The sequence below is a fragment of the Alligator sinensis genome, unplaced genomic scaffold (assembly GCF_000455745.1).
Source record: "Alligator sinensis unplaced genomic scaffold, ASM45574v1 scaffold989_2, whole genome shotgun sequence".
Lineage (NCBI taxonomy): Eukaryota > Metazoa > Chordata > Crocodylia > Alligatoridae > Alligator > Alligator sinensis.
In genome coordinates this window covers 1,931,834-1,946,249 of record NW_005842162.1, presented here as the reverse complement: position 1 = coordinate 1,946,249, position 14,416 = coordinate 1,931,834, and the positions used below count along the sequence as shown (strand labels likewise).

The 14,416-nt window shown below is 42.8% G+C and overlaps 1 protein-coding gene across 18 annotated transcripts in view; it reads right to left on the bottom strand.

Annotated features, from left to right (window-relative positions):
* Nucleotides 1–14,416, bottom strand: part of FRAS1 (Fraser extracellular matrix complex subunit 1) — a 418,617-nt gene that overhangs the window by 113,606 nt on the left and 290,595 nt on the right. For all 18 annotated transcript variants that reach the window (XR_003094532.1, XM_025206555.1, XM_025206564.1 and 15 more), the window contains 3 exons: nucleotides 14,073–14,399; nucleotides 6,421–6,574; nucleotides 3,303–3,481 (listed from right to left, as the gene is read on the bottom strand). Coding sequence is in view for 17 of the 18 variants with exons in the window: in XM_025206555.1 (XP_025062340.1) it covers nucleotides 3,303–3,481; nucleotides 6,421–6,574; nucleotides 14,073–14,399 (660 nt within the window). In the remaining variant the exon portion in view is untranslated. The remainder of the gene's footprint in view (nucleotides 1–3,302; nucleotides 3,482–6,420; nucleotides 6,575–14,072; nucleotides 14,400–14,416) is intronic.

Sequence of the window (14,416 nt, the reverse complement as noted above, 5' to 3'; positions counted from 1 at the left end):
GCAGAATAGACACTTGACTCTGGTGTCCGCAAATGTAACTCATTTCTCATAGTCACTCCACTCAGCTTAGCTGCTATAAACCTAGGGAAGATATTTCCTATACAGCAAAGTGGCTGAATCTCTCTCCTATAAATGTCAAACAAAACTGAACCTGAACTCCTGAGTCATGACCAAAGCCCCCATAATAGCAGCAGTAAATCTCCATGCAATCCCTTTCATTGGGGGAAGAATCAGCCACATACATAAATATACAGCAGGGAAGGGCTTAGGCAAATGAAAAGTCTACAACAGTGGTCACCAACCAGTGGATCTCGATCCACCAGTAGATCTCGGAGCCTCTTGGAGTCGATCGAGGCTAGGGTGGGAGGGCTGAGTGCCCGTGTGCATGCACATACACGCTCCAACCCACCAGGTCCATCTGGGGGAGGAAAGGGGCAGGGACTAGATTGAGGCCCTTGCAGTGAGGGACAGCATTGCAGAGGCAGGAGCAGGGGTAAGTTGAGTGCGGCCCCAGCTGGGTGGGACTTACCTGCTGGGGAGGCGTGCCCCCAAATAATTTTTTCTCCCTCTGCCTCCATCTGCCTGCCCCCCCCCCCACCCCCAATTCCCTCCCCACAGACTTACCTGCTTGGGGAGTGGGGGTGGGGGGGTGTTGGGGTGGTGCACAGTAGATCTTGGGTTGTTTTTAAATGCCAAAGGTGATCACCTACTTAAAAAGGTTGGAGACCACTGACCTACAAGGATCTCAAGATCTCCATGTGTCATGCCTCACACAATTCAGACATGGCCAGGGCATCCACTGCAAAAAAACAAGGTCAACCATGTCTTTTGCCCCCAGGTTTGCCCCTGGTACCAGGTATCTCTGGGATTTCTCATTCTTGAAAAAAATTTCCCCCATGCATGGAAAGAGTAGAGGATTTGCAGAAAAGCTCAGAGGACATGAAGCCATTATCTTTTCCAATGGCATAGATAGAATTTAAAGAGGGCAGGGATATACCATATGTCAGCAGCTCCACAGTGATGGTCAGTGTGTCTGTTCTCCTCCCATGGTAATTGAATATAAAGGAGGAGCAGTTTACTCCTCAACAAAACAGAATTAAGTCACCTTACTCTAATTCTTATTTACCACCAGCCCAAAGCAGTCACAAGGGTTGATACCATGTAGAAGCTCACATGAAGTAAATCCTCATCCCTTTTAACTCTGTAATTTTGTTAATTTGTCCACACCCTTTGTGACAGTTTCTAAGGGCAGTAGGGGAAATATGCCTCTTGTTCCTCCAATCCATTCCCTCCCAAACCCACTCTTCATGCTTCCTCCACTCAAACCAGTCAGCCTCAGGGCTCTCCTGCACACCAACCCTGAATGCAGAAAGACTACATCATCATCCTTCCAGAAATAGAGGGGTCATCCTTAGAGACAGCTGAACATTTCATTTCAAAGCTCTGGAGGAAGGAGTTACAATCCTGACACCTATCAAGGGTCAATCTCTGGAAACACCAGTCCTAGCTACATCTCATACAGTCAATGAGTCTGATCGTTCTGTTTGTGACCGTCTTAATGCAGGGCCTACACATGCAGACACGGTGCGCCTGTTTGCTCTGAAAAGAGATAATGTCTTGCATGCCCTTCTGTTCTGCTTAGATACATTATCAGAGGTGGGCAGTTATTTGGGCTGGAGGGCTGCTTAATGAGTTTTGTTAAGCTGTTGAAGGCCGCATATGTACATGTAGACATGTACACACATGCACGCAAACACAAAGGCATGCGCAGATACACCTGCATGCAGACATGAGCTCCGTGCATCTCTGCCTGCACCCCATCACCCTGTGTCCTTGGCATGAAGCCACATTAGGCAGAAGGCGCATCAGTTGCTCTATCCATGCCAACATGGCCCAAAGCAATACGTGGAAACAGTGGGCCACTGGCCTGGCTCAGATGCATGCCAGGGACTTAGGCTGGGAAAGGGGGTTCAGGGAGAAGTGGGGGAACACAGCACGGCACTAGCCTGGCCTGGCCTGGCCACATGCTGAGGACTTCGGGCAGGGCAGGGGGTGCAGGGAGAAGGGGGCCAAGAGCCACAGGTTATCTGGGCCCAGCCAGGCTGGTACCTCACAGTGCTCCCTCCTTCACCCTGCACCCCATCCCTTGCCCTGAGTCCTCAGGACACAGTCAGGCTGGGCCAGTGCCACGCTGTATTTCCACACGCTGCTTTGAGCCATGTGAGCACAGGTAGAGCAGTAGACACAGCTCCTGCCCAACCCAGCTGTGTGCCAGAGACTTGGGGGTCAGGCAAGAGTGGTGCCAGTGTTGAGCAGGAGCTGCATCTATGTGGCATGGCCCAAAGCAGCATAAAGGAACATATAGCGCAACCCTGCATTAACAGTGCCCGCGTCCCTACTAGGCTCCAGCCTGACCCAGCAGGGCCCTGAGAACCCGCAGCTCCTGGCCCTCTTCCCCTTGCACCCACTTCTCTGCTGAGGGGGAGAACCCTACCTGAGCTTTGACGCACTAGGGGCCAGGCTTGGTCTGTGAATGACCACGGGGTCAGAACTGCACACAGACAGCCTCTCTGGGCAGAAGTCTGTCCAGGAGCTCAGTGCCCCCTGCCTTGGAGTGTACACTGGGGTCTGGGGGTGCAGCAGGCCAGGGAGAAGAGTGGCTGCCTGGCCACTGGAATTGTGGCTACTGCTGCAGCCAGCTATGGCGTGGGAAAAGTAGAAAGGCAAGAGGCGCAAAAAACCAGGTGAGCTGCAGGCCAGATACAATCCTCCTTCAGAGGAGCAGCTGCGGAACCAGACAGAATTATTTGGTGGGCCAGATCTGGCCTGTGGGCCATATTTTGCCCACCCCTGGGATAGATTATTGCAAACTAACTTTTCCTTTTGAGTGGTTCCATTTAAACATGTAGACAAACTGTTTGGAGTTGACAATCCCATTGCAAGTCACCTGAAAGGCAGCATTCTTTAAATATGCAATGTAGCCTATGATTTGACAAATGAGGTCAGCATCCCCATTCGAAGGTCATTCTAATAGAGCAGTCCCCAGATGAATGGCTCTTCTACACTAGACAGCACAATGGTGCAAATCCTGAAGTCCTTATTCTGTCAAACTCTCTTTGGCATAAATGGGAGTTTTCCCTGTGAAATATGATTTCTGGGGACCGATTAAAACTTTGCATCCCAGACACAAGTATCATGCATGATAGATAATGGCTAGGGCACAGCAGAGAAAGGAAATTACAGAGGAAAACAAAAGCTGCTTCATGACAGCTGGCTTAATTATGATTCTCAACAGACTATACCTGGAAATGGAAGGAATCACTTTCTACTTGAGATCCAGAGTGCTTGTACCACACAATGCCTTCATTGATGTCCCGCTGAGTGAAGGACATAGTTGGTGTGGCTGCTCTTCCATCTGGTAAGCGCTGCCATGATTCAGCTGGGCCATCTGCTGGCATGGGTAACAGAAGGACCACTTCACCTGTGAAAGCAGAAATGTACAGTGAGAGCATGCATACAAGGAAAGAAGGTATCAGAACGGCCTTTGCTTTTTATTAGATGACACATAATAGCCTCATTATTTGTAAGATTTGTCAAGTAAGTCAAATAAAGGATTATAAGGATTATACCACAAAAACAATGCCACATCCTTAAAAATGAAATGTTATTACTTTTTTGGTATGGAGTTATATATAATGAGTGAAAAAAATTAAATGATATCCTTTTATATTTTGTATTCATGCATATAAATTTAGCCTTCATGTATAGCAGGCTCCCTGAATAACTGTAGAAGAACTGAATAAGCTGTATTTTATTGTACATCTCATTTCTGTCTTGATCTATGAAAGTGTCCCCTTATGACTATGAATCAAAAAAACATACATTATATATTATTTTAGCTGTGCTGGCAGCATTAATCATTCCGATTTGCAAAATACTCATTTTAAGCTCTTTTAGTTCATTTCCCCAAACCACATTCAAATAATGTCTGAGTAATAAAAATCAGCAGGCTGCAATATCATGCTTCTGTTTTATCTTTTAAAATTACATTAATATTCCCTTATCAGTTAGATCCATCATTCCAATTATAAGCCCACTTCTGATACCTTTACTCATATGAAATTTAGAAATCTATTCAACAAAAGCTTTCTTAGGATTTTTTTTTAAATCACTAGGCCTATTCACACAGTAATGTACTACTCATTGTGACAATTGTCAAAATAATTTGGGGTTTAGAACCTGGTTTTAATATTCCATGAACAAAAGCCCTAATCATTAGGCTATTGGGTTGAAGGCACAAGGGCTTCCTCCAACAGTCATTAGTCTCATTTTTCCCATGACTAGCATTTCAGAGCCTTGCATGGAGTCATGTGCCCTCCCAGAAGAAACAGGAACCAAAATCTATGCAGGTGACCCAAAATGGTACCAACATGAATGTTAAGTACCTGCCTAAATGTACAACTGGATTTGGGCTAGGATTCAGGCTCTGTTTTCTGCATTTCTTTTTTTTATTACCAAGAATAATTTTTTCATATACAAACTTTGCAGATCATAGGTTCCTGCTCCTTGTTTCACACCTGATGCCATAAAGTTTGTGTTTGTTAATTAACAATTAATTGCTCTGAGAATAATTATTGGACACAAGGGATGTGTCTACATGAGATGCTACTGTGCAGTTGTTACTGTGCTTTTATTTCGCACTTGTATAAACAAGTATTAAATAAATGTGCAGTAACCTGAATTACTGCGCAGTAGCACTGGCAAACACCTTTTTTGTGACACTACTGTACAGTAGCCTAATACTACTGCACAGTGGTATCGCATCTCGGTTTTTGCCATGCAATGCTATATCTTATGTAGATATGTCCAAGAAAAGGAATATCATTTCAGATTAAGATTAGGCATCAGGAGATGAGATTATGAAGAGAAAACTCCTAATTTCATTAAACTGTGCCAAATTATTAAAAAGGAGAAGGTTCTGGCATATATAAGTGAAATGCCTCTTGTCTAGCCAGCCCTGGTTTGTAATAAATGCTTCTATGAGGGGTCAAATGAGATTAAAACAAAACAAACTATTTTAAAAACAACAGACAAAAAGTGAAGACGCTGTTGTTAATGCAACATTGTATCCTATCCAGTAAATTAAAACAGTTGCTTCATTGAGGTCATGTGATTTAAAGAGATGCTGTTTCATCCACAGGGACAAAATCTGATAAGAAAACTTTGCATTTTGTTCACATTTAGCATCCAGCCTTGTTGTGCTATACCTTTTCACATCTAGCTTCTCCGCATTTGTATCTCAGTCACAAATTCCATTATTTTCCATCCTCTTTTCCCTCAACCTGTAGGGTGCTTTTAAAAAAATCACAGTTCTGCAAAATGAAGACTGCTTGTGAATGCAGCTGCTCAGATTGGAGATTAGTGCTCCACAATGGGAATTTGAAGATAAGGATTAGAAGATTTCAAATACCAGCATTGTAGCTCAAGTCAGTGACTCCCTCTGTCATACACATACACGTGTGCACTTGCGCACGTGCACACATACACACACACACACATATGCAAAATCAAGTCCTTTTTTGGCCAAATGGAGCTTGTGCCCAATTGCTTCCCAGGATTTATTATATTCTGTGCTGCTCCTAATCTAAAATTTATCACACAATAATATTATTTGGCATGCACTGATGAGACTGTCTTTACAAGGGTATCAATCCATAACAACTTAATCAACAGGGATAATCTTGCCTTAAACTAGAGGTTGGACTAGATGACCTCTTAAAGTCCTAAGTGGGTGTGTCTACATGTTCACTAATGCACTTCAGGTAATGCACTTTAAATCTAGTTCCTCCATTATGAGGTACTAGAAAAATGCACATTAGCCTATTTTAATGAACATTAGCTAACGAGCACTTTTTTGTGATGATTTAATATGCAGTAAAAGAGGCTAATGTGCATTAAAGTGCACGTGTAGATGACCTCTCTCAGACCTATTTTTCTGTGATGCTGTAAGCACAATTCATTTTGAACCATGGGGCAATGAAGCAGAATGTGCAGATTTAACAACTGGACATTAGATCTGGAGTTGAAGCATGGCTATTATGACTATTTTATAAGCTTATGGGCCTATTTGAACTGGTCACTGGACAGATCTGGATGCTGTCCTTAGGAATGCCTGTTAGAAAATAAGACTGAGGAACTGTCTTCTCAAAATCTTTCTGACCCATGTGAAATACAATGAAATAACAACAGCCTTCATCAATCAATGCTGTGTCCCTTTCACAGCCAGTGTCATTTCTTTGTACTAAGTGACCAGGCACATTAAGATGCCTATGCTTCTGCTTGGGGATGGGAGACCCAGGAAAGAAGACCACCGCCACTACCACCACGAGATGGAAGATAAAAATCCCAGAATAAGTTTACCATATCGCGGCTGGTCCTTGATGATTGCATAGGTGATCTCAGAGTCGCTGGCACCAGGCACCTCTGCTCGCAAAATCCTGTTAGTGATCTGCAGCATTCCTCCCTCTGGGACCCACACCAAGGAGTTTGTAAGCAGTTGTGGGCCTCTGTCACTCTGCAAGTGGGGAGCAAAGTGGTAATGGGCCAGTACACTCAGATTTCTAAAGTGAGAAGGCTGAGATTAAATATTTCAAATTCACAGTGTTTAGTTCTTTGACTCTCTCAATCTCTTTCACAGAAAAAACCTCCATTCTCCTTTTGCCCACTCACTCTTCCCTTCTGCCCTCCACCACTCCTCCCCAAGAACCTTTTCTGACGCCAACCCTTTTCCCTGGCCCCTGTAATCCTAACACCCACTGATCTCAATTCCCCATCTGGCACCATTGTCTTTAGTTTCCCTCAGTTGGTCTCTTTTCTTCTCTGGTAGAAGGGAGGGCAGGGTGACAGAAACCTTAGAGACTAGTTGCATTCTTCACCCTCAGTATCCTGACGTCATCTTCATCTTCCCTTTCTTTCCCTTTGCAGTTGCTCTGCTGTTGGGTTCATCTCTATGACACTACAGATGCAAATGTCACATGAAGTGCTTCATAATGAAGCATTTCAAAGCTGTTCCTGTTTTGTTCCAACATCATTTTTGAAAAGCTGCATTGGCCAAGTACATTTGCACCTTCGCTCTTTGGTATGCTTTAAAAGCACTTAGAGTGCTTCATGTTACATCTGTGCATGTCCTATAAAAAGTCCACCTGCTCTTCACCATTTTCACTCCAAAACCTTTGTCTGGGTCTAGAATACCCACCCACATGCCTCTTATCTCTCCTTGCTTCTGAAAACCTACTCTCCCAAAGGATGCTCACAAACCGAAGCCTCTTAAAATTAAAAAAAACAACCCTAAATAATGCTCCCAACATATCTTTTAAGTCTCTAAAGCGTGCGTCATAATGGATTCTGCCTTCTGACCTAATAACTTCTTTTCCCCCTGCCATCTAAAATAAATGGAAACCTTTCCCCCAAGTAATTCCTGGTATAACTTTGCCATTCCAAAAGTCTTGTTAATACATGAATAGGCTTAGGGGGATAGTGACAAGTATTTGGAGACTCCAAACTCTGTCCTGCTTTATTTGTGACTGAAGTTTTCCAACTGGAAAATAAATATTTGGGGGGCCAAATTTCTCTGACAATTTCCTTTGTCATAGAGCCCATTTAACACCAACACAAGCTCTCACGCACCTAAAATTTGGACTGCAAATTCTAAGGCTCGGAAAGATCATTATGATCACCTAGTCTGATGTACTGCATCGCAGAGGCTAGAATTCCACCCAGTGATTCCTGCCTCAAGCTTTATCTTCTGATTGAACTAGAGCTTCTGGTCGAGAATGACATCCAGTCATGATTTTAAGATCAAGCTCAAAAAACCCACTGCACCATTTAATAAATATTCCAGTGGGTAATTGCCTTCCCTGTTAAAAATCTCTGCTTTATTCATAGTCTATACTTATCTGGCCACATCTTCCAATTGTCTTATTATATCTCCATCCACTAAATAAAAGAGCTGACTCCTATCAGAAATCTCCACATACAGGTACTTACGCATTATGATTAAGTCACTTCTTCAGCTTCTCCTTGATAAAACGAAACAAACTGAGCTTGCAAAGTCTGTCACTGTGAGACAGGTTTTCCAGACCTCACACCATTCCTGCAGCTGTTTTCAGAAGCCTTCACAATTTTTTCACTTTAGTCTTTGATGTGTGGACATCCAAAAGGAAACAGTATTACTCCAACTTCCCTACTCCAATGCAATATTTTCTTGTTTTTTACACCCACAAATTTTATCAGTCTTCTTAGACACAGCATCAGATGGGTAGCTAGTAAGGTTACTGCCTAAGACACCATAAAACCTCTCCAGTGTCACTGCTTTCTAGCATAGTCCCCCATAACTAGGGACCTACCAAATTTGTGATTTCACAGATTCTGCAAAATCCGGAAAGGCCTGCGAAATCCCACCCACTGCCAGACTTACCTGTGGAGAGCTGCTCTCCAGGCTGCCTGGCGGCCATGTGCACAAATGAACATGCACCTGGCACTCCCTGCCTGACTGCCCTCCGCCTGCTCCCCCCGCCCCTTTCAGACTGGAACTCTGCCAGCCTGCAAAGGGAAACCCATCGCTTCCCACTTTTTCTCTCCTCAAAATGAGACTATCTGAGTTTTTCTCCTCAAAATGAGATTATCCAGGTTTTACCACATTTTTCCATGGCAAACAGATAACCTGAATTCCTGATCATCATTTACATCTCCATCTAAAATCTTTAGTTTGTCATGGCTTCATATTTTCTTCCAAATCACAAATACAGATACTGAATAGCAATGGACCAAGAAGTGATCCCTATGGAAGGACACACCCCTACTGAAAAATGATGTTTTCCATTTATTTTTAGATTTATCAGTTAGCCAGTTTTTAAAGGCATTTAATATAGGATGCATACATTTTGCCTACTGTTGATATTATATTCAAATTATTATGTAATCCTAATTGTTACAGCATGTAAAACAAAGAATTCTGCTTGAACAAATGGCTGCTTTATTCTTTAGAAGAACTGAACAGAAATAAGATGGGTTACCAACAAAAGAGAATACTAACAGTACGGAAGGGAACTTTCCACTTGTCTTAACATGTCAGCAAAGTCACAACACATATAGGGCCTTTAACATCAAAGCATAGCTCTGGAGCAGGAAATGACCAGGTTGAAAAGGCCAGAGAGATTTACTACGTTTATTACAGCATGGAAGAAAAGAGAGAGAGACTAGTCATGTTTCAGAGTACTTGAAGGTGAGCAGACAAAATGCACTCTTTGATAATAAAAAATTTCAAAGTAACTGTTAATGAGAAGCAAGGTCCCAGTTCCAGTGTAACAATGGTACCAGTGGAAAAATGAATTAAGGGCCTTTCAGTTCCCACAGTGTGCCAGTCTGTCATTTTGCAATAGTATTCCCAGCTAGTTTGGATGCTGCGATCCAACCAACATGTACTCAACAAAAGACTCCTTTGCTTGCTAATCTTTTGCTTTTTTTTCTCCTTTAAGTAACCCACTATTGCTAGTTCTGACAGTTCTCCCACTCATTAAGATAACTGGAACCCTCTTGGATTTTTCTTAATTGGCATTCAGACAAGTAGTTACATTTTTACCATGCGTGAGAGAGGGAGAGAGAGAGAGAGACAGAGAGAGAGAACCCATTACTTATGAAAGTTGCATTTGGATAATCCGGGAGACTAAAAGGTTTCTTTGTTCAATCATGAAACATGTGTATCGTGGCCTACTGCAGTGCACACTGCTCTGCCAGTGCATCTCAGCCCTAACTTGGCTGACTTGCAGTGAGCAAATCAAGAGCCTATTCAAATCTGTACCTTCCTGTGGAAACGGCCAACAAAAGTGCTAAGCAGTGCCAAATTCAGTGCTGGTGGCCATGGAATTGGCAGACTTTGTACAGCAGGAATATCCATCTACTAGGAAATAAACCAAGACCACCTGCTGCCCATTCTACATGGGCCATCAAATACAAGTCAGATACAAGTAGCTTTTGGCCACATCCAAATTGGGCTGCATCCAAAGCAGCTACTCAGAAGGTAAAGGGTTCCGTGTTTCATACCAAGGGATCACCAAGGCCAATGTCTACAATATGTAACATGCAACAAGATCTCTCCTCCTTAACTGATTCAATGCTGAAAGGGGCCACAAGTTTCTAGGGAGTGGGCTTTCTTCCCCCGCTCCTCGGACCATCATTAATGACTGGGCAATCTGCAACAATATACATTTCAAATGCTTGGAGGGTGTCGGACAACAACACCCACTCAAGCAAATCATTATGACATGCTCCTGTAAAAAAGGCCAATTGTTGCGACTTCCAACAGTTCAAAAAGTTCTTGAGCAAGCACTGACAAACATGGAAGACTGAGATGTCAGCAAAGATAGGGATTAAAGAAAATGCTTTGCAGAAACCAATACACGGTGGGTCTAAATCAATAAACATCTCAACTTCAAAATACCTCAAAGAACCAGGTCACTGCTGTTTTCCGTTCTGGCAGTACTGGTGTGCTGCTTCACTGGCTGAAACATGTGATTCTTTAAGCCGCGGTAAAAAGAATCTTGGGACTACTTATTTTTCAAATCACAACTTCCTCTATAAAAATCAATAAGCAATACTTTGGGCTTGGATATCATTCAGTTTCTCCAGGGAGAGTCCCTGCTTTCTCAGGAGAAACCATGAGTGTACAGAGGTTCATTATTTTTCTCCTAGAGTAAAAGTGGCCACTCGGGGAGAAAAATAACTGGAGAACACTGCCTGTGAAGTGGCTCCCTGGAGACAAACAGAAGGGGAAGGAGAGAGTGTTCCCAGCCACGCAGGGAACAGAAAATGGCTCTGAGTGTTTTGGGCTGGAAAAGCTCAGCGCTGAAGCACTTAGGGGGTATAGAATGTTTTGCTCCTGGCTTGTTCCCTGCTTGAATCGCACTGCAGCACTTGGGTGCGAGGAAGCATACAAGCATATCCCTGCCAAGCCACAGGTGGGCTGCAACACAGCATAGGGGAGGGAAAGGCTGGAGGACCCTATGCACAGCACAGACCGTGTCCCCACCTTCCCTGACCCCGACATACTCACTTGAACCAAAAGCCTGAAAACTCTCTAGGCTGCATGCCCTAGAGACCCTCTGGCAGCCCAGTGCTTCTCTGTTTGTCCTTCCGTACAGGTCAGTTTTTTTCTCAGGGAAAGAAACCTGGGAGAGTTGTCCCGGATGATCTGAATGTGTGTCAAGTCCAGTCAGTCCCAAGGCTGTTGTGACCATTGGGGAAACTCAGATGCTGTAATACCCATGTGTGTACACAACCTTTATTAGAAAGTGCCTGTACTCAAAGGTATTCAGATTAGACAAGTGGTAAAAATATAAGATGCTCCAGTTAGGTCTACATAAGATTCTACAAGAGCCTTTGGATGAAACTAGATGGGGAAAAGAAAGAGGAATATTTTTTGTGTGCATCTAAACAGCACCTCTTCAGAAACAAGCTTCACCTCCCATTCATCTCTCAAGGCTATTGTAGAGAGGTGATAATTAGGATGAAGTAAAAGCTGGGCATCTGCCAACCCTACCTCATCCTAAATCCTGCTTTGCTTTTATCTCTCTCTCTCTACCTTCACTGTTCTCTGTAGCTAAATGTTGCAAAGACGGACTCAAGAAAATAAGGAGAGACAAGGGAGTGTGAAATTGGCTAATAAACTATACTCAGCAATTCTTCATTGATGACCTTCATCATCATCTGCAACAAAACCTGATTAATCAATATCAAAAAGTGCTTTCAAGAATGGAGTTGCTTCCAGACTTCTTACAATTCTGTTTGCTTGAGTCCTGAGGGCTACCCCAGTAATATGAGCAAAAAGCAGGTTGGCACCGACCTACAGACTGTAGGACTGCTCCTATTCTGGGGCAGGAGATCTGAATGACTCATCACCAGTGTTCTTAGGACACCCTTTGTGATCATCAGACTGACATGCATAAGTCATGCACCAATTATTATTATTTACTGCATGTGTCACTGCATCATCTAGACTCCTCGGGATGAAATCAAAGCCTCACTATGATAATTACTTACTTGGCACAGAGACTGTAAACTCTTCAGCGCTGGGATTTTCAAAGGCGCCCTAAGAAAGGCATCCAAGTCACACTAAAACTAACAAGAGAAGGATGCCTAAAGCTGTTTTGAAAATCCCACCCTAAATGGGTACGGCAAACAAAGGCTGAGAGAACAGAAGTACTGTTATCTCCATTTTGCAGATGTGGAAGCAAGACAGAGAGAGATTAACCAACCTACCCAAGTTCACTCAGGAGGCCTTTCAAAATCCCTGTGTCTGTAATACATAATAATACAATTCCACAAATCTGACCTCTTATCTTATGACAAGCCAAATGCCAGTAGGTGGATAAGTTCTTGGCTTTTTGAAGATTCTTATTTTATTGCAGTGACACATATTACTGAAATGCTCATTACACTACAGTGTTTTGTTTAGCATCCATCACACAAACATCACCTATTTTATAGTTAAAAGTAACACACTACAATTAATAGTTAATGTACCACCAGCTTTTACCTTTAGTGCTATATATTCCATGTGCTTAGAATGGAAAATACTGTTGCATATCTAGTTACTGCAAACAGAAATACCCAGCTTTTAATTACAAACTATAATCTAAATAGGAGACACCACAATCAATCAGCTTTTAAAGTTTAGGTGTCTAGACTCAAAGGTCACTGGAAACCTTCCTAAAGATTAAGAAGGCCCAAGTGAGAAAGAAGTGTTAAGGGGAACAGTGTTTATTAAAAAAGCAGTGACAATGGTAATCTTAGGAGATACTAATGTATCCTTAAAGCAGTGGTTCTCAACCTTTACAGACCCAAGGAACCCCTTGTTAGATGCAAGATACCTCTCAGAAAATGCCAGGTCTTATTTTCACTCATTTTTTGACAACAGAAAAGAGTGCCATAACAGGTTTAAATGCTATGAATTCCTATTTGAAATCACTAGGTTTATCATGTGAATCCTGTTCGCACACCTAACAGTGCTAACTTTGCAAAGCATCCCAGGACACCCTTGTAAGGATCTCAAGACACCCCAGGGTGCCATGACACTCTGGTTGAAAATCACTACCTTAGAGCCATCTGACTCAACACTTTTCCATCATATTGAAGATGGAGTCAGGGATGTGAATACTTTCTTAGCCCAGACTTCTAACTAATGAAAATGCTCCGGCACCTGGTTTCTGAGATCCATCCATTCCCCATACAAATTCACTCTCCTCACAATTTAGTACTGACAATGGCATACTAATTTACTGGGTTACATAGTGACTGAAGACCACTCCTCTCTAAATATTAATCTGCCCTATTTTTGTCATCTGCACTCCTGTCCTGATATTGATATCACTTAGCTATACAGCCTATTTTGGCCAGGAAATCAAATTAACTATTCACTTTAAAACCAGTCAGAAATGTGCTTCAGTCACACCCTCAAACCCATGTTTTGGAAAAATTTGAACCTGATCTGAATGAGAACTTTGCTTCCCAACTCTACTGGCCCAAATTTCCCTTGGGGAAAATTTAAATCAAGACATGAACATTTCAACTATGGTACAGCTCCAACAGTATTCTGTTAACTGCTCATCAATCAATGAGAGGTGTTACTATCACACCAGTGCTTCTTCCCTCACAGGGAACAATGATGGAGTTAAGCCCCTTTCCACTTTCACATTTATTGCTTGTTTCCCTAGCCTGAAAAACTGCAGACAAAGTAAAATGAGAATCCATTTATCAATTAGCCTCTGGGCCTTCTCCCAAGTTTAGGAAGTTCATCCCCTAAAAATGGAAGCTAAACTATATTTAAAGTGAAGTAATCCTTATTTAGTACTTTTTACCAAAACCCCAATGATGTTTGCAAGCCCTCTAACAACCCTATCACTTGCCCCATCTCTGACTGCATCCCCATCAATGAAACCTGGTATTTAATGAATATACTGTTTTTTTGTACTTCTAATTTGGGTGTTGCATGAGAGGACTTTTACCGTGATACATACCTTTGGAACAATCTTAACGTGGAACAGAACGTTCTGAAAATAGTACCCATCATTCACTTGGAGAACAACTGTATCATCCAGACTATCGGAGCCATCATGAGCATAATGTAGGAGTCCACTGGCCAGTTCATGAAGGCTGAATACTTGGACTTCAGAAGCTGCGTCCCCTGGAGGTTTGACCAGCCGGCCATGATGTGGAGGGTCTAAAACCATTACCACTACATCCTGAGGATTGTCATTGTCTTGAATATCAAGGAGCAAATCTGTTATAGCAGCAATATCCCCTCTGCTGATAAAGAGGGCTTCATTCCGTAGCATGTATGGTGCCTAAAACACAAAAGCAG